The sequence below is a fragment of the Anguilla anguilla genome, chromosome 13, assembly GCF_013347855.1.
Source record: "Anguilla anguilla isolate fAngAng1 chromosome 13, fAngAng1.pri, whole genome shotgun sequence".
NCBI lineage: Eukaryota > Metazoa > Chordata > Actinopteri > Anguilliformes > Anguillidae > Anguilla > Anguilla anguilla.
The window spans coordinates 7230110-7251353 of record NC_049213.1 but is presented as its reverse complement, the minus strand read 5'-3'; the positions used below and the strand labels follow the sequence as shown (position 1 = coordinate 7251353).

At 42.6% G+C, this 21244-nt stretch overlaps 1 protein-coding gene across 17 annotated transcripts in view; it reads left to right on the top strand.

The window, feature by feature from the left end:
* The window catches only part of ptprt (protein tyrosine phosphatase receptor type T), a 297385-nt gene that overhangs the window by 168419 nt on the left and 107722 nt on the right, over window positions 1-21244 (top strand). For 11 of the 17 annotated variants that reach the window (XM_035389554.1, XM_035389544.1, XM_035389550.1 and 8 more), the window contains exons 11-14: window positions 1259-1361; window positions 6426-6699; window positions 19362-19398; window positions 21027-21083. In XM_035389554.1, the coding sequence (XP_035245445.1) occupies window positions 1259-1361; window positions 6426-6699; window positions 19362-19398; window positions 21027-21083 (471 nt within the window). The remainder of the gene's footprint in view (window positions 1-1258; window positions 1362-6425; window positions 6700-19361; window positions 19399-21026; window positions 21084-21244) is intronic. The other 6 variants (XM_035389558.1, XM_035389555.1, XM_035389556.1 and 3 more) reach the window with 2 other exon arrangements.

The window sequence follows — 21244 nt, the reverse complement described above, 5'->3', positions numbered from 1 at the left end:
TTTGACCAAGCCTGGTTTCAGTTTAGTTAATATACAGTATGCACTGTAAATACAATATTTCTTTTGTGTTCAAGAAAAACAGAATATTAGAGATAATATTATAGTTTATTGTACTACTAGCTTTTTACTGTGCTGTGATTTATATTATGGCACACCATTAAAAACAAGTTCGATCCATCTTTAAAAGACAATGATTGTCCATGATAACAACATGACATGTCCTTGATAAATAAATTCTGATATTTAAGTTTCTGTGATTGTTAAGAGGAAAATGATCAATGCCACTGGGGACAATTGTTATTTACGTATTTTTTGCCGTTGTCCCTCTTGCATAGATACTTGCTTTCTTATGTATTTACCTATTGACATATTGCGAAGTCTTGGTTCTGAAAGGTCTCCACACAATTTGGAACATTGGTAAACCCAAATCCTTAATGTAACAGAAAATCTTTAAAATTAGTTCCAAAATGGAAAGCTAAAACAGTGTCGCATGCAACTGAATCACATCACATGTTTAACAGAAAGCTAAACAGTGGCCCCTGCTTCTGAATCACATCACATGCATAGCAGAAAGCTAAAACAGTGGCCCCTGCTACTGAATCACATCACATGCATAGCAGAAAGCTAAAACAGTGGCCCCTGCTACTGAATCACATCACATGCATAGCAGAAAGCTAAAACAGTGGCCCCTGCTACTGAATCACATCACATGCATAGCAGAAAGGTAAAGCAGTATTCTGACCTGCTCAATCACATCGCATTCTTAACAGAAAGCTAAAGCAGTGGCTCCTGCTACTGAATCACATCACATTCTTAACAGAAAGCTAAAGCAGTAGTCCGTATCAGTGAATCACATCACATCCAAGCGGACATTTTAACACGCATCCAAGAGACGGAATTTTAAATACCGCAGCTTTTCATTTTCAAAAGGACGCTCAACAAACTTTGGCTCGAACGTCGGCTCAACCGTTTCTGAACAAAAGACAGCAACAAAAGACTGCACACGGCAGAAAGAGCTCTTTCCGGGAGAGCGAGGCCTCATCAGAATAATCATTTAAAAAGCTAAAATTCTTAAAAAAACGCATTTAGAGTTTCCAGGGGGAAAAACATAACAAAAGCACATCCGATACATGTGGAATTGTGGTTCCACGTGTAAGATACAGATCTCTGGTGCAGCAGGCTTACGTCTCTGTTCATGACGCCGTGCTGTGTTTTAAGCTTACCGTGCGTTTCTCCTCTCTTCTCCTCCTGACGACAGCGCCCTCCATGCCCGAGTACGAGAGCGACACGCCCCTGAACGAGACGGACAGCACCATCACCGTGCTCCTGAAGCCCGCCCGCTCCCGGGGAGCCCCCGTCAGGTACCGACCCGACCCCGCGCTGCCGCTCGCCTGCATAACCCAGCGCTGCCGCTCGCCTGCATAACCCAGCCAAGGAGTCACCACACGGCCGCTCGCCTGCATAACCCAGCCAATGAGTCACCACATGGTCGCTCGCCTGCATAACCCAACCAATGAGTCACCACGCAGCCATTCATTCACACCGCCCAGTCAGTGACCCAACACTGTCATTCATTCACACCACTCAGTCAGTGACCCAACACTGCCATTCATTCACACTGTTCAGTCAGTGACACAGCACTGTCATTCATTCACACCACTCAGTCAGTGACCCAGCACTACCATTCATTCACACTGCCCAGTCAGTGACCCAACACGGCCATTCATTCACACCACTCAGTCAATGACCCAGCACTGCCATTCATTCACACTTCTGTAAATAACCCAACACTACCGTTCATTCACACCCCTCAGTGCCATTGAATTAAATCACTCAGTCAACAACTCAACACTGCCATAACTGTTAGTTTCATAATTTTAAAAAATATATTGTATAATAAAATTAGCACTAATAATAATAATAATAATAATAATAATAATAATAATAATAATAATTATTATTATTATTATTATAGTACATTTTGTGAGTTGTTAGGGTGTTAGGGTTTTCAGCAGCATGTGTGTTTTGGCCTCTTGCTCGTAGCAGATTGCTGCTGAGCAGCGTGGCCCTGTGATGGTTTTTTGGACAATATGTTTGCACTTTATGCGAAAAGGGCTCCCGATATCCCCGAGCACAAGCTGCGGACGAAACGGCGGTATTTTACAGCCCGAACCGCCGTCTGCGGAGAGGATCTTTTCCCTCGTATCTTTTTAAAGCCGGAGAATAAAAACGCGGCGGACGGTGCTTCCTCGCTTATGAACCCCCTGACTGCCATACGCCCGCGTTTTCATTCCGCATTTTGTGTTATTTCGTGTTATTTTGTCAGACCTTTTCCTTGCATGGTCGTTTGGACTCCTCTTCACCCCCTCCTGGACTAAACCCCCCCCCCCACCGAGTACAGGTGCTGGTTACAGCCACACTGAAGAGAATAAAAAATGAATTCTGCTAATTAGCCAGGGTAACGAGGTGGCCTTTGTGCCCCCGAGACGTCCCGCCGAAGTCCAATGCATCCGCGGAAAGGAGAAAGAGGCTTATTGTGGCTGTTAAAGGCAGTCATTCAGTTAAGCGTAATTTGTATGCAACGGCATTAAGCGGATCGACTCCCATTTAGACTGTAGTTGGCAGAGTAACACAGTTCTTCTTTTCAGATGCCCCCCCCCCCTTCCCCCCACCGTAGTCAGTTTCAGTTTTGAAAGCAAAGCCTTGAAATGGAGAAGAAAAAAGAAAAAAAATAGCGACACGACATGCAAACTTTTGCCAATTTGACACTACCGACAACTGAGCTGGAACAGTGGCTTAGACGCCAAAGCAGCAACAACAACCCAAAATAGCTTGTTGTCATTCAGTTAGGGCCGTGTATAATAAATCACGCTGTTTTATGTGCAGCCCAAACCCAGAGATTAAGGACTTAAGGCCAGAAATAATGGCTGTTTTTGATACAAGTGTGAATTTGAAAACAATTGCATTTGTGACACGTCTCACATGAATCTTTTTTCTGACTGAAAGTCAATAGCCTGTATTCGGTAAACATTTGTCCTTTACTTTGACGTGGAAGTAAACAAACACGTCTTCCTTCACAAATGCAATTTAAGGAGTTAGTTTAGTGATTGCCAGACTAGTGTCTATAATAATAATAATAATAATAATAATAATCACAATAATAATAGGATTTCTTTCGTTTCAACTTAAAGAATTGGCTAACACAAGGTACAAATAAACCAATACCAATGCACAGAACTGCATAATTGAGACAGTGTTGTGCAAAGATAGCTTTATTTTGTCCATCAGTATCCAGACCGCATGAAGTTTGGCTATGGCACATTAGAGCCTGGTAGTCAAAGTAGAAAACAGTTTTATTAAGCTTCGGAGTCCTGCTTTCTTGATTCCGGAGTGCTATTTTCAAAATGCATCATAATTACAGAAATGCTCCTGATGGTTTTGGCAGCTCAATTATGCCCGTCTTGTGTATACCCATATATTTATGCATGAGTATCTACTTTTAAAAGCATTTGTTTGTAACAGCAATCTGCCATTAGAGAGAGAGAGAGAGAAAAAAAACGCACATAAAGCAGGGTTCTTTGGTTATTAGCAATTACCTGTTATAAAAGATGCTAAATACCAGATGGGGCTAATTTACTATGGGTCTACAAAGAAACATACATTTCCCTAATTACATATATAATTGTGAAGCGTGTTCTTTGTGCGATGGACATAATTGCAGGCCACCCCTACGCTACGGAAAGATCTGAAGATGTCCTCATTAATTTACGGAGTTCCATGTGGACATAAACAGAGCCTCTTTTCAGTTACCTCATTTCCCTCTGAAAAACCGGCGCCAGGCTTAGCTTCAGCAAGGGCCCGACGGTTTCTCCTCTTCTAATTAAGGGAATATTTCCCTCTGCTGGTATCAAACAGGAACATCCTCTTATTCAGACTTGCTTCACGAAGCTTCCCCTTTAAAAGACGCGCGGAGGCCCAAAAGAGGAAGATAAATCCCGTGGTAAAATGTATGTTCAACCATACCTGTATCCATACAAATACAAATCAATAGGCCTGTATTAGATTGTTTTTATAAATTGTTGGTGCATTCAAGTGTGAATTTGGTTATTTTCTCTCAGGCTCTCATGTTTTTTCAAATACTTGGATTTTAAAGTGCGTGTCAAATACTTGTGTTTCCCCCCCCCCCCCACTTAAATATACGACCCAATTAAATGCTTGCTGCTGTTTTTTTTTCGAGGCCAACATGCCGTGTTCAGAAGACTGTTTCCTGGCTGACAGCTGACCATTAGCATGGGAAATGGAGTCTTTTAAGGCCTAAGTCACTTTTATGAATCACATTCAGCAAAATAAAACTCTTAGGAGTGGTCCTAATGAAAATGTCAAATTCATAGTCCGAAATATTTAGCAGAAGCTCCATGACAGCAGACTGCAGAATCAGATTGAACCTCTCTAAGTATTTTTTCTCCCATGATCGATAAACACATCAGCAAATTTAACATATAAATTTTCCCGCCCAACTGTGGGCTACTTGGTTTGAAACTGTTGGCATGCTAGGCTTGCTAAGACACGGTCAAAAGCAGTATATGACGGAAAATATTTTGGGTCTACACATAAAACTAGAAAAAGTTTTCATTCAGAAGCCCTGCTTCACAGTTTGTCAACCTCCCCCCCCCCTCCCCCCCTCCGGCCCCCTGACAATTTCATTAAGGGCCTGTTTTCTGACCAATGTGGGCGGATTTTGAGAAAACCCACCGGGCTGGAAATATTTCTCTGACCTGGCAGCACTGACACAGTGTTATATATTTTTTTCTGGGGCCTTGTTGTGAATCTGGCTGGCCTGATTACTGACAGTGTGGTTCCGATGTGGGCTTAGCGCTAGGAACAGGAGCCTACTGTTTGTGCCCAGACAGACAGCGCATATCAGACAGAGCCGTAGGGTAGCCTGCGGACAGTGATCTGAATGGAGCCGCTAGCGCTGTTACATTTGTCCCCTTATTGGCGGCCGTGTGTGTTATGCGTTGTTATAAAGGGCTGAAAAGTGATGGTTTTTTTTTAGTTAAATGTTCTGAGTTACTTATGCAAGTTAGAGCCAGTCTGTCCCCCCTGCACTGACGGCTGGAGCCACTGTCGCTCGTCTTACTTATCCAGTATATAAATGCAGATGAAAAGAATTAAGCACACTTTTGTTTGCATGTTCTCAAATTTGTTTATTGTGGTAGTAATCTAAGCAATATATGGAGGTCGATTTTATGTTTGGAAATTAGAAACTGCACTTTTTAAAATTCTATCATGCTCGGGAAAAGCGGTCTTCCAATTCAGTAGTGTAACGCAGTCCCGATCACAGGTCTCACCATCTCGTTGACATCATGAAAAATGGCTTTTTCAGTGAACTATGGGATTTTAAAACAAGAGGGGCCAAGGCACTTGTGTCTAGGGATCCAATTTTATTGGATGCTCTGCCATATTTTATCTGGGTCTCTGAGTCTGTTTTCTTTAAAATCTGATTTAGAAATCCATTTTTAAAAATGTGCTTTCAGTCCTTATCTGTATCTATTTTGCCTGTATTACTTTTTAATTCTATGATTGTCTACGTTCTGTTTGATCTCTTAGCGTTACCTATGGTTTTGCAGTGTAAAGCGCATAAGTGAATTATGTTAGAAAAGCACTCCACAAATGAAGTTACTATTATTATTTTATTTTTTCTGGAAATGGCTGTGCGCTCCTTCAGTAAAAAAAGCGTAAGGTATCAGAAACTGTACTGACCTGCCAGGTTAATTTCCCAGCTAATACAAACTGCTGTCACAATGTTACTTGAATGTTTTGTCAATGTTATGAAATTGCCACTACATGGTCGCAACATTGTTAGGACGTTTTTGCGTTGGCTGGGTTCTTTGATTGACAGATAATGAGCATGACTGGTCGGGAGAACAGAAATTCCTCCAGTGGCCCCTATTAATAGGAATAACATTCAATTATGAGTGTTCTCAGGAAGAAATGACACTGCCAGATGCCCAATAGTCATTCGTTCAATCCAAAAGGAATAATTCATTTTTGACAGATTCCAATCAAGGAACATTCTTCAAAAGGGGTGTAGTATTTTCATGTCACTTTCGAAGTAGCAAATGTTTCAGCGTTCTGAACATCCTCCATTCCCAATGCATGTGTATCATGGCCGCTCTGCTATAGAAGCTGTACATATCTACACACACATACACGCATTTACAGTACATTGTATATGAGGCTTGCCATCGGCATATACAGCCATTCCACTGATGAAAGCACCGTTCTTAATCGTTTGAATCTCAGCCTAATCGTAGCTAAAGTAAGTCGTGAGTGCGTGTTTTGGTGAATGTCAGATGGGAAAAGAGGCGGTTTTCGGGGGGGGGGGTGACTCGGTCTGACGGAGGGCCGTTTCCTGTCCGCAGCGCCTATCAGCTGGTGGTGGTGGAGGAGCGGCGGCAGAAGGCCCGGCGGGCGGTGGACGCGGCCGAGTGCTTCCCCGTGCCCGTCAGCTTCCGGAACGCCACCGCGCTGGACTCGCCGCACTACTTCGCCGCCGAGCTGCTCCCGGGGAGCCTGGCGGCGGTGCAGCCCTTCACCGTGGGCGACAACCGGACCTACAACGGCTTCTGGAACGCCCCGCTCTCGCCCGCCAAGAGCTACAGCATTTACTTTCAGGCCCTGAGCAAAGCCAATGGGGTAAGGGCTTGAGATCCCTGCGACCGTGCATCACATCTGTGCTAATGAACCTGTTAATATCAACTTAGCTCTGTGCTAATCTACCCATTAACATGGACTTAGCGCTATGCTAATGAACTCATTAACATGGACTTAGCTCTATGCTACTGAACTCATTAACATGGATTTAGCTCTATGCTAATCTACGCATTAACATGGACTTAGCTCTATGCTAATGAACTGATTTAGTTCTGTGCTAATGAACCCATGGGCACTGATTCAGCTCTGTGTTAATAGACTTATTCGTACTGATTTAGCTTTGTGCTAATGTACCCATTAGCACTGATTTAGCTTTGTGCTAATGTACCCATTAGCATTGATTTAGCTCTGTGTTAATAGACTTATTCATACTGATTTAGCTTTGTGCTAATGTACCCATTAGCACTGATTTAGCTCTGTGTTAATAGACTTATTCATACTGATTTAGCTTTGTGCTAATGTACCCATTAGCACTGATTTAGCTCTGTGTTAATAGACTTATTCATACTGATTTAGCTTTGTGCTAATGTACCCATTAGCACTGATTTAGCTCTGTGTTAATAGACTTATTCATACTGATTTAGCTTTGTGCTAATGTACCCATTAGCACTGATTTAGCTTTGTGTTAATAGACTTATTCATACTGATTTAGCTTTGTGCTAATGTACCCATTAGCACTGATTTAGCTCTGTGTTAATAGACTTATTCATACTGATTTAGCTTTGTGCTAATGTACCCATCAGCACTGATTTAGCTCTGTGTTAATAGACTTATTCATACTGAGTTAGCTTTGTGCTAATGTACCCATTAGCACTGATTTAGCTCTGTGTTAATAGACTTATTCATACTGATTTAGCTTTGTGCTAATGTACCCATTAGCACTGATTTAGCTCTGTGTTAATAGACTTATTCATACTGATTTAGCTTTGTGCTAATGTACCCATCAGCACTGATTTAGCTCTGTGTTAATAGACTTATTCATACTGATTTAGCTTTGTGCTAATGTACCCATTAGCACTGCTTTAGCTCTGTGTTAATAGACTTATTCATACTGATTTAGCTTTGTGCTCATGTACCCATTAGCACTGATTTAGCTCTGTGTTAATAGACTTATTCATACTGATTTAGCTTTGTGCTAATGTACCCATTAGCACTGCTTTAGCTCTGTGTTAATAGACTTATTCATACTGATTTAGCTTTGTGCTAATGTACCCATTAGCACTGATTAGGTTATGTGTTATGGAGACTTATTAGCACTGATTTAGCTTTGTGCTCATGTGTTCATTAGCATTCATAGTTGTTATTAAAGTGGAACTCCACACAAAAATCATAATTTGGTATATTTTGTCTTAACCTCAATATAAGCGGTGTGACACATATTTCATGTCTGATAACCAAAAAAAAGTCTTAAATCTCTATCTGCAAAAGTTGCTTTGAAACTCTTTCTATTGGGATACTATCATTTAAGCGAATGGCAGTGTCTTAGGAATCGATGAAGCATATGCAGTGGCAACAAATCAATTGTTTTCTCTGTAGTATCAATCATAATATTTAAGACATAAGGTTTGGAGTCTTGGTTTATTTTCATCTTCTCTGCAGCCTCCCCTAAATTTTCTGAATGCATTCTCTAAAATCTGATATAGTACATAAAAGCCGAAACATATCTGTCTCTTAGCTATTATTTTGAAATTACCGCTGGCGGAGATAAAGTAGATACCCTACTTGACTTAACACAGGGAATGTATGGTAAAATGAGGTGTGTGAAAAATTGAGTTTGAATGTCTTTAGCCTAGGTGTATGTAAACCTTTGGCCTCAACTGTATGTGCAGAAGGGTATATGTACAATGCAGCAGGGTATTTGTACAGCATGGTGTATGTACAGCAAGGTGTATGTACAGCAGAGCATATGTACAACAGTATATATGTACAACAAGAGTATTTGTTCAACAAAGTATATTTACAACAGGGCATATGTACAACAGTGTATGTATAGTACAATGGGTTATATGTACGGCAGGGTATATGTACATTGGGGTATATGTACAACAGGGTATTAGTACGGCAGGGTACTTGTATAATAGAATATTTGTACGGCAGGGTATATGTAGAGCAGAGTATATGTACAATCGAGTATATTTAAAACAAGGTATATGTACAACAGAGTATATGTACGGCAAGATATATTTATAAGCTTGTTTAATGGGCTGGTGCTTTGACTGAAGACCATCCCCATCTGTGAACCTTCAAAATTCAAACACAGTGTCCCATTTTATATTAATGTGCATAATCACTGCCTGTTTTTATCCGACAGCCATGTGAGTCTTGTTGGGTTACACCCCCGACCAGCAGGGTTGTTCTTTTGTCCTTTATAATGAAAAGTAATCACTAAATATACAGGCTGGTTGTTCAGTGTTTGCTTTGAACAACAGCATTGTGGAAAATGCACTAGTGTGAGAGGGTGATCAACTACCCCCCTCTCCCCAAGTCTCAGCCTACTTATCATGAGAAATATTTGTGATAACTGGTTAATGCAAAACACCATCTAATGGCCAGTAAGGTTCTAATAATAAGATAATGGTCTAGAACCTGTTTCTTTATGAATGCCACATTAGCACTGATCTCCCACCAATCTTTCTTAATGACCTGGCATTACCTTATTTAAGAAGTAATATGTTGCAGACCGATTTAACTTGAAACAAATTGTTCTTTTTTATATTCATTGCACCTAAATTAAGAGCTGCCACAGAGTCAAATTAACAAACATACTGTTTCATTACACAAGTGAAATACTAGTACACTATTAGCATTACCAAAATGCAAACTGCTAACAGTACACATCAAGTGAACTGCTAATATTACAGAAGCAAACTGCTAGCATTACTTGTTAGCACACTGTTGGCATTACATAAGTGAACTGCTGGCATTACTTGCAAGCACAGTGGGAGCATTACACAAGTGAGCTGCTAGCATTACTTGTTAGCACACTGCTAGCATTACACAAGCGAGCTGCTAGCATTACTTGTTAGCGCACTGCTAGCATTACTCCTTAGCACACTGCTAGCATTACACAAATGAACTGCAAGCATTACTTGGCACGGCTGTGTTGCACAGGCCCACTCTGTGCATTGCGCCTACAGCCACACCCCCCAGATCCCTCCACCAGTCACCGCCGGCGTAGAGTGCTTCGCTCACGGGGCGGAAGTCGATTGCGCGAAACGGGGGAGGGGGGGGGGGGGCGGCGTCAGGAAATCTCCTCCCCGAACGCTCGGCGGCACTTTGCTTGGCGGGTGAGGAGCACGGGTCGGCTGAGTTCCGCCGAAGGGGGCGTGGTGGTGATGACGGGGGCGTGCAGGCAAGGGGGGGGGGGGGACACACACACACACACACAGCTTCTGTAGTCCCCGTCGGTGTGCTGTGCATCTTTAGGGTCCCCTCGCACGGGACACGTGTGAGGGCACCGCCCCTCCACACACCGCGTAAAAAAAGAGTGGTGTGTGCAGGGGCGAGAAACAGGAGTGGCTCGTTTGTCCTGTGCTGTACTCCAGCTCTGTGTGACCCCTGTCCCCAATGTTTCGGTGTCACGTTTTGGCTACGAGCCAATTGCTGACGATCAGGGGAGTCAAAATTAAACCTGCTCGTTTGTTGTTGTCCGTTTTTACCACTCTAAGAGTTATTTATTGGATGGTCTCTGCCCAGGCGAATATAATCACTTTCAAGGGTGTTCAATATCATCTAACAGATAGCAGGACTGCCGTGAGATAGGGAGGGACTCAGAGAAGAGCGAAACACTGATTTCTTACTTGTTTATTTTCATTTAACCAGGTAATGTGCAATGTGATAAATCAACTGAATGTGTGTATGTGCGTGTGTGTCTGCTTGTGTGTGTGTGTGTGTGTGTGTGTTTGTGCCGGTGTGTTTGTGTGTGTGTACTTGTGTGCCTGTGTGTGTGTGTGTGTATGTTTGTGTGTGTGCATGCGTTTGTGCATGCATGCTTGTGTGTGCATGCGTGTGTGCATGTGTTTGTGTATGTATGTGCACGTGCACTTGTGCATGAGTGTGTATGTATGCATGTGTGTGTGTGCGTGTGTGTGTGTATGTTTGTGTGAGTGTGCATGTATGCATGTGTGTGTGTGTGTTTGTGTATGTTTGTGTGAGCGTGCATGCATGTGAGTGTAAAATGCGTTCCCACATGCGACTAGCATGTAGATAATCCAATGCTGCATTATCATGCATTAGAACCTTGTTGGAAAAATGTTCTTTCCGACAGCTGAGTGCGGAATGGCCACTGTATTCGGGCTTTGAGAAAGAGCTGACATATTAGGACACATGTATTCTCCTCAGGTGTTCAGAAGCTCAATAGCTCTGTTTTTCCTGAAAACATTTCTTAAAAGTGATGGATGAGAAGATTTCAGAGGAGTGCATGGACTGTAAAGTAGATGTGGATGTGGAGGCAACAGGCGCTGTGTTGTTGGAGGCAGAATTATGACTGAGCCCTCACTGTTGTCCTTCTGAGAGGATCCATGGAGACAGCACACGCACAGCGCTCAGGGTTTTAGGATTTCAGACACGATTGAAATACGCATTTGCATACATGCAAATGTGCATGCATTAAATGTTAAATATGTAGGCATTCCATACAAGTTTGTGTCTCTGTATCTGCTGAAGAAGCACTCTACGATTCCGCCATTTTGATTGTAGTTTATACAATCTAATTTGATTGTGGTTCATACATTTATTTGTGATATTTTTCATTTCTGACCGTGCTCTTGTGGGTGAGCAATTAGAAAGAGAAAGAGAGAGAGCTTAATTTAAAGATGGTTTAACTACTGTAATATTATGAACCCAAAAACAGTAAGAACCTGATAACCCATATTTATGTGTAAGAGTGAAATATTCACAGGACAAGCACACAATCAGATACAAAAGACAAGAACGCATCAATATCCAGCTTAATGCAATTTAAGAACCAGTAAACCAAAACTACGTTTGGGAAGCCTGGAATAAACTAAATTCAACAAAACAGAAGCACTGGTCATTCAAAATGGAAACAAAACAAAAAAGAAATCTTTACAAAACCTCTTCTCCTGAAGAACAGGCAAAGCAAATTAGATTTTTGAGATTTTTAAAAAAAATTTTCTTGTATTAAAAACAATCAGGATCCTCCAGACAACCCTATTACTACTGTGGAGTTACAAGACCAACTCTAAGCCTTCAAAACAGGCGAAGCCAGGGGACCCGATGGCATCTAAGCTCTTCAGTCTTGCGTTAAAAGCTGGATATTTCCACGAGAGCTGGACTCAGGGGCAAGCGATACACAATATACAGAAGTAGAGACAAATCTGAGTCCCATAAGTACCAAGGCATCTGTGTGAACAGTCACCCGGGGAAGGTTTTCTTCTTTATTCTAAATGCCTGAGTACTGGCCTTCCTTATCAAACTCTATTGGTTTTTGGAAGATTCCGAGCTCTCTGTCCAATCGCTGTGCATCACTCAATATTTACACCCTACGCACAAATGTCACCAAAATATTTGCTTTATAGATTTAAAAAAGCATTTGATTCAATTTGGCATGGAGGATTGTTTCTCATAAGTGGTGCACTATGAAATCCCTGTCAAAATGAAAGAAATGTACCTCCATGATATAAATAATCATATGAATGAATGCAGCAATTTATAAATGAGTAAATGCATTGTGAAACAATTAAATAATTAAATAATACTGAACTCAGTTATTATAAAATATTTTATCACACTCATTTTCACAACATTTACATTTAAATTCATTTGAATTTATTCATTTTTATTTCATAATAGCCATCCAAATGGCTTTTTGCAAACGGCTACTTTTATTTCATAATGGTACTTTTCCCAAACAGCGCATTTTCGAGTCGCTGTTTTTATCCCCATTTCCTTTTTTCCATTTCATGGAGGCCCTTTCATTTCATAATGACACTTTCATTTCATCGTATGATGTCATAAAAGCGATGTATCCAGAAAACACATGCGGCGTAGAGGAAAGAAATAAAAGAAAGAATTGTTCACCCAAGGGGGCGTGGGGGTAAGACGGGGTTGCAGTCTGAGTCGTGGACTCTTCGCCGTCTACGTAAACGAACTGACCACCCCGCTGGAGCAGTCTGCAGTCTCTGGCCATTACGCTCAGTGACCCTGAGACTCATTATATTACAGGCATTTAGCAGACACTCTCATCCAGAGTGACTTACACAACATTCTGCAGGTTAAGTACCTTTGCTCAAGGGTACAACAGCAGTGTCCTGCCCGGGAATCGAACCAACGACCTTTAGGTCATAAGACCAACTCCTTACCCATTATACTACACTGCCGACTGCTGCACTAGGCTGACAGCCTGGTCCACCTGTTCGTCCTGAGGGACTTGGTGGCACATTGGATGAGCCCCCCGGTCTTGGATCTGGACTGTGCCAGCGCCAACGGTGGCTAATTGCTTCATAGGGCAACGTGCAATTGTCGATTGCATTGCCCAGAGGATGGGATGGTTCTGTCCATTAGCAGTCAAGGTTTCATCGCTCTCTAGTGACCCCCACTGGTATATTGAGTGCCTGCAGGCGAAATATCAAAGCCACATATGATAGGTCTTCCTCTGGGCTTGGCTGTAGTCTGTGGTGTGACGAGAAGCACCTGGCGACGCCGCGTGTTCCGAGGAGAATCGTGGGGTTCGCGTGTGAACGTGGCTGCACTTGCGAACAGTTTACCATTCCAGATCAGGTGGGGCGCTCCGTGTGGGCCGTTGAGAAAATATATTTTTGAAAAAAACATTTAAATTAGAAAAGGAGAGGAGAAGAGCCAGGGTCTTGCTGAGCAGTGACAGACCCGGGCCCTGATCACAAACATGAGTCATGATATTCTGAAAGAAAAATAGAAATAACATTCAGTTTATTCTAGGCAAATGATTTGGCTGTACTATTGCTGTAGTAGCGCGTGCATTTTAAGCATAATTATGGCCCGACTAACGTGGACTCAGCAGAAATTCTTAAAACTATGTATTGTAATTTCATTTGGCAAAATGGCTAGCTGCTACAGTTAAAGACATCCATATAGACAGTGATTGTCATCTGTTACCAACTAAGTCAAATTGCTTGCATTTTGTAACAAAGAAATCTGCATGCTCATATTTCTGTTCCTCCACAACAGTCCAGACTGTTGACAGACAGCGCACACATCATACATCAGATTAGCCTGCTAACTATGCTAAATGCCTGCCATTTGAGACGTTGCATTAGCGAGATATCATCTTATCTTCTGGCCTTTCCGGCTTTCTGCTGTGAAAAGCAACGACGATATCACGGAGAACGACCACAGTGCAGAATCCACTCTGAGGGGCGAAGCATTTTACTCCTGTCATATTTTTTGCGGGATTTTCTCCATGCCAGCGTTGCGCCTGCTTTATCATTTTCGGAAGGGCGCACCACTGTCCTGCAGGGCGCGATTGTGATTTTTTTGCGCTTAATAAACATCGCACGGGGCGAAGCGATTTAACGAGCGCTCGACGGGCTCTGCTCCGCTCCGCCGGAACGCTCACGGGCGAGCCCGGCCGCTCGGGACCCGACGCCGGGTCTGCCTGCGACGCGGCCGGCATTCTGTCACTGCCTCATTAGGCCGGGGGGGGGGGGGGGGGGGGGGGGGGGGGGGGGGGGGGGGGGGGTTGGAGGTCAAACCTCAGCTGTCACTTTCTGTAAGTGATGCACTTTCATTATCTCGCACTCCGCTAAGCCTGGTGGCCCTCACAGGCACTGTGGAAAGGCACACTCTGCAACACTCTCTCTCGCTCCCTCTCTCTCATTCTCTCTCTCTCTCTCTCTCTCTCACTGACTCTCTCTCTCTCTCTCTCTCTCTCTCTCACTCCCTCTCTCTCATTCTCTCTCTCTCTCTCTCTCTCTCACTCCCTCTTTCTCTCTCTCTCTCACTGACTCTCTCTCTCTCTCTCGCTCCCTCTCTCTCTCTCTCTCTCTCACTCCCTCTCTCTCATTCTCTCTCTCTCTCTCTCTCTCTCTCTCTCATTCTCTCTCTCTCTCTCTCTCAAATTCCAATTGCGTTATGACAAGAGGAATCTTACGTAGCCAAAGCACGGGTATATATTTACAGACACACAATCATAAATAATACTGAATTACATTGCTGAACAGATTGCATGAAGGTTCTCATTTTACATCGCTAAGGCAACCATTTACAACATCACAATGTTATAGTGAATGTTTAATCATCCTTTATTCACAAATAAAATATTTTTGTGATTTAACTTTTTGAATGGTAGTAACAGGCATTTAGGAACAGGAGCAGAAGTTCTGTGTGAGGTAGTGTGAGACAGGGTAAGGACCGTGTAGCGACTGACTGTTCTGACCATGTCTGAGCATCTGCACAGTTCAGTGAATGTGTACAAATAATGGTCCAATCACATCTGAGCATCTGCACAGTTCAGCGATGGTGTACATATAATGGTCCAATCACATCTGAGCATCTGCACAGTTCAGCCATGGTGTAAATATTTTCAACCAATCCCATCCGAGCATCTGCATGGTACATAGTGCTGATGTAATTACAAAAATAAAGATTATGGAAATGGGTGAAATTATGACAAATGTTGTTTCTCTTCATTCCATGACACTCAGAGTCTCCCCCCTCCCCCCCCTTTTTTTCTCCCACGGGGATGGTCACCCCGAATGCCCTCTGGCCTGTTCTGCACCATATGGTGAAGTGTAGCACCTGGGATGAGCTCCGAGCTCTTCTTTAGAGAACCCGAGCTGAGGCGTGCGCGGTCGGTTGGGTTTCAGCGTGTGGCAAAGTGCGCAATCGATACTCAGGTTAATTAAAATGAATTATGTAGCGTCTCCCTGCCTGGGACGACCCGTTTCTGAAACGAGAGCGATTGATTCGTTTCGCTTCCTTCCCCGAGTCTCTTCCGCCTCTTCGCAGCGAATATCGATCATCCGAAAAGGCCCAGGGAGCAAAAAAGAAAAAATGCGGAAGAGGATGCCAGATTTTTAAAAAAAAATATTAACTTTAATGCAGGAAAAAGGGCTTGATTGAGATGCAGTATGCTAACAAACCGAGTTTTCTCCGGGGAGGAAAAAAAAAACTAAACAAAAAAACGACCCTGGCGCGGGCCCAAATCGACGCGTGAGCGCGCCGCGTTTGAAGGATGCGCTCGCCGCACGTCAGTTCCGATGGCGCGAGCGGTTGCGGTCGTGACGTCGGCGAGCCCCCTCGGACGAAGCGCGGACCACCCCGGACCCGGCGCGTGCGTGGGGGGCGTCGGGCGTCGGGCGACGGGTCTAATTGAAAAAGATGGGGTGATAAACGCGAGACCTCCTCGGAAAAACAGCAGCTGTTAGCCAGCAGTCTGACAGCCCCGGGAGCTCTTTCAGAAGCCCTGCTGATAATTGCGGCCTGTCAAAAAGCCATTACCCCCCCCCCAGAAGTTGGCAAGGAGGACTTGGCGATTGTTTTATCCCGGATGCCGACGCGCTTTCGCGGTTTGAATTTCTCTCGGACGGCTGCGTGCGAACGTGGCGGTGGAAGAACGAGCGCGGAACGCAACGGGTATTTACCTAAGTTTGGACGCTGGTGTTAGCCTTCGTCCTGATTCAGGAACGCGTGTCAGAGGTTTAAAAAATCCATTCGCAAGTTTTATGAATGCATTGCATAATCCTGGATTCGTTGGTCTGTGATCTACTGGTTGGGTCTGTTCAAAGTGGTGGCATAATGCATCCATGCGTGCTATTTTGCACGGTTGTAATAAATATATTGTGAAGAGCACAATATAAATTCATGAATACACTCTGTAGTCAACGACATAACAGCACCATAACATGATATATAAAGCACATTATAAAGCATTCATAATGCTCTGTGCAATTGTATTGCAATGATTTTGGGACACTCATGAATGCATCATGAATGCTTTATGGACATTGGGTTAATGTAAATCATCACCTAGAAGTCATTAGCCCGCAGTGGCTTTGATGCAATGCATGTGTTCATGTATTTAATGAGTGTTTACAGTATTGGACACGTAGTGTTTGATTTCTTTAATGTAGTCGTCATGTTTGTGATTGTACATACCGTAATGCCACCGGATGAAATTCTTTATTTAAATTTTCAAAAAGATAATATTATGTCAAGAATATGCATGCACACAGTGCATATGAAACAGTGTAAGCATTGTGTATTTATTTTAATTTCCAATGATCCCCGTACTTGGGCTGTCGTTCGAAATACTTTCTCCACCTTATAGAACACTGTGATGCCACCTCTGTCACCAAGTCTATATCCCTAAGAGCACGGACAGAGGGATACAGACAAATTTCGAGATATCAGGTCGGGTCACCGTCATGACGATTGCGAACCACATGATGTCGCGATATTTGCCTGTGAGGAAGGGAGGGGGTTTGTGGGACAAACTTTTTGGTTGGGAGGTGGGGGTGGACACAGTTGGTTTGGTCAGAAGTACGTCTCGTACCTTAGCTTTCATACCTGCCTGCACTAAACGGTGCATTTAACACTGAAGACTCAAACCCAGCAGCAAACCACTCAATCGATCTGCTGGACGGGGAGGCGGGGGGGTGGGGGGGGGGGGGGGGGGGGTTGACGGGCGTCTGAGGGGGGGCTGAGTGAACACTGAGTTCCCCTCTAGATCCACCAATGAACAGGGTTATTAAGCACCTAACTGAGACTGCTCATATCGAACTCTCGGCCAGATGCATGTTCCCTCATCTGTGTGATCACATCATCTGGATTTTAGCTGATTATCTTGGTTTGAACTAATCCTCTTTTTCACTTTGGACCGTGCGCTCTTCAGTTTGTTTGGTAGGGACGGCGCAGCTTCACTGCATTGTCCCTCGTTGGGATTGCGATTTTTTTTCCCCATTGGCTTGTCTTTTCTGAGAGCCGGCAGATGGTTTAATATGGCCCGTTTTTTTGTCAGCCTTGATGCACCCGCCTCATTCTAACCTTCATTCTGCTGAAATGTTGCGGCAATTTCAGTAAGTGGTGGGTTTTAGGAGGCGGGTTTGGGGCCTGGGACCGTGGGAATAGCGGGATGAGGGACTGCATCAGAACGATTAGCGAAAACGCGCGGCTGGCACATCACCTGGAGAGACTCGCGGCTCGAACACCGGCCATTTTCTGGGAAAAAAAAAAAAATGAAGGAAAATAACACGGTGTTTCTTTCCTGCTAGCCCAAAGCATCTGCTCAAGTTTTTGTTGGTCATGTATGGTTGTAGTTTTTGTTGGTCGTGGAAGCTTGTAGATTTTGTTGGTCGTGTAAGGTTGTAGTGTTTGTTGGTCGTGTAAGGTTATGGTTTTTGTTGGTTGTGTAAGGTTGTAGTTTTTGTTGGTCGTGTAAGGTTGTATGTTTTTTTTAGTCAAGTCAGGTTGTAGTTTTGTTGGTCGTGTAAGGTTGTAGATTTTGTTGGTCGAGTCAGGTTCTAGTTTCTGTTGGTTGTGTAAGGTTATGGTTTTTGTTGGTCATGTAAGGTTATGGTTTTTGTTGGTCATGTAAGGTCATGGTTTTTGTTGGTTGTGTAAGGTTCTAGTTTTTGTTGGTCGTGTGAGGTTGTAGTTTCTGTTGGTCGTGTGAGGTTTTACTTGTTGATGATCGTGAAAGTTTGTACCTGTTGATGATCATGTAAGGTTGTAGTTTTTGTTGGTCGTGTAAGGTTGTAGTTTTTGTTGGTCATGTAAGGTTGTAGTTTTTGTTGGTCGTGTAAGTTTGTAGTTTTTGTTGGTTGTGTAAGGTTGTAGTTTTTGTTAGTCATGTAAGGTTGTGGTGATAATGCTACAATTGCAGAAGTGCATGTGGAAGTGGGATCTGTGCCTGTTTATAACATATTGTTCTGATTTGGGCCAGTAAAAAAAAAGAAATGAAATGATAATATTGATATTTTTATCTGTCACATGCTATTTTTTTATTTTTATATGCTCTTTCATTTATTATTTTACTTTACTTTATTTAAATTTTCTTCTCTACACTGGAAAAGCATGTGAAGCACTTTGAGCTCATATCTGTATGAACGGTGCTATACAAATGAAGTATTATTATTATTATTATTATTATTATTATTATTATTATTATTATTAATAATAATAATAATAATAATAATAAGTATTTTATTATTATTATTGTTATTATTATTGATAATAATACTAATAATGATAATAATAATAATAATAATAATAATAATAATATTCAGTCATGCAGTAAAACATAAAAATGACATGAGTGTTACCTGGGGTGACTGTATACAGTGTGTAATATTATAACAGATATATTCTGTAAATCAGCATTCATGAAAGTATTTACATTTACAGAGTGGGGGGAAAAGTATACAGAAAACAAACAAGCTAACTGCTAACCATGTTTCTCTCTATTTGGGGTTGAAGTGTCTTCGATACGCCATACCACCACGTCATGGGGGGTTGTCAGTCAAAAACGGCTGAGAAACTATATTATTAATTTTCCATTCCGCCTCTGTCACCATCTTTCATGTGTTAATATCGCTCAACGATCGCCAGGATGGTTAAAACAATGCAATGTGGAATGCAAAAAGCTTTTAAAGGGGTTAACTAGAACTGTTTTTTTTTTCTCTCTTCTCTTTTTTTTTGTCTTTCAGGAGATAAAAATCAACTGTGTGCGACTGGCTACCAAAGGTAACGCATTTCCGGTGGAGTTTCGGCATGCCTTGTTTTTAAAGTTATCGGGCCGAGCGGAAATAAGTCACGCGGAAAGCGACGGCCCGTTTCACGGGCTTTTTGGCCTGTAATGTCCTCAGGTTCACGAGACCTGTTTTTATCCCCGACGCGTTGCAGCGCACAGTACGCGGCAGGCCGGTCACGGTCCCCAGCCCTGTGTTTAAAGCAGTGTGTGTGTGTGTGTGTGCGCGGGGGTCCACCGGGAGTTTAATCCACAGTGCGAGGAGAGGAGATCAAACCGGTGGTAATGGGTAATAAACCCCAGTAACACAGCGAGTGCGAAAGGAAATTGACCTCTCCCTCTCTCTCTCAGACAGAGGCTCTTACTTAAGAGCAAACTTGGGGCCCGTTAACCAGTTTGAATCAGTGACCCCCCCCCCCCTCCCCCCCCTCCAGATCGAGCCTTACTGCCTTTTTTGCGAGCATGACCTGCAGTCTAAGTGGAGTATGCTCTACAGAGGTCTCTCTCTCTCTCACCCACAATTCCTTTCATATTTTTATTTTCATCGCCTGAAAATACATTATATGATGACAGAAGACATTCAGGATCAGTGGTTTTAAGATGAAACTCCATTATGTAACATCGAATGGATGCTCTGTCTAACGCAGCCTCTCCACGCATAGAAAAATTAAGCAGCAGAATCATTTTATCCTTATTTTCCTTTTATTTTATTTATACACTTATACATGTATTAAGGAACATGCTATATATATATATATTTGTTTGTTTGTTTTTTAATTTAATTTAGTTTTATGATTTTAAATTTTGTTTTTGTTTGTCATTGTCTGCCATTTCCCATCAGCAACTTTAGTTTTTTTACTTTTCCCCCCTAAATCCCTCTCTGTTCTGAGTTGAGTTTGTCTGCGAGCGGGAGAACTCCTCAGTCTGATCGTGTGTCCGTAGTGGAGAAGGCATGCTTTCAACTTTGTGGCACTCGACAGTTCTACCATCACATTAAAACGATTCGAAAGACAGCAAAGGCTGTGCTTTATCTGAAAAAGAAAAACGGTCAGAAAAAGTCCAAATCAGTGTAATTTTAGATTTCAGAAAATGTCTGACCGTGGTTAATTATCTTTTTCTGCAATTGCTGCTAAGACCCACCCAATGCCGCAAAGTTCAAACATTCGGTTATTATTTCCGTTTCCATTTGTTTGTTTTACTTTTTGAGGCAGTTTTTTTACAGGCTAATGTCAGGACCCTCAATCACACGCACTGTTTAGCAACCACCTAAAAGTCTCCGGCCAATCAGATCTGACCCTTTCTCCCGTGCGGTCAGAAGCATGGCTTTGCGTAGCGAACGCACACGGTGGAGCTTTCAGACGCCTGTGGTTGTCTATGCTCAAGAATCCACACTTACGCTCCCAGTAGCCCTCAACTCTATGGAAATGTTCAAGCTATATCATCTGGATAAATCACCATATATCATTTTCTTTCCTTCAAACTGCTGTATATTTTTAATTTGTGCTATTCAAAGGGAGAACCTGAAACTCTTGACTATGGAGGCGTATTTTGTTTTTAGACTTTTCTTTCTTTCTTTCTTTTTCCCTCATGCATGCTGTCCTGGAACTATAAACCTTGTTCTTAGTGGTAATAGGTAGGGGACAAATAACAACGCCGTACGTACTTGTCATCCCCAGTGAAGGTGATTATTGTTGCATAGCCAGATTTATTTCTTCTGTTTTGACTTATTATTCCTTTCTTTTTTTTCTCTTTTTTTTACTTACCTGTTACTTTGCTCATTTTATTTTGCTGTTTCTTCCTTTGGTTTAAATTTTTAGTTGTTTGATTATTTCGTTTTTGTTT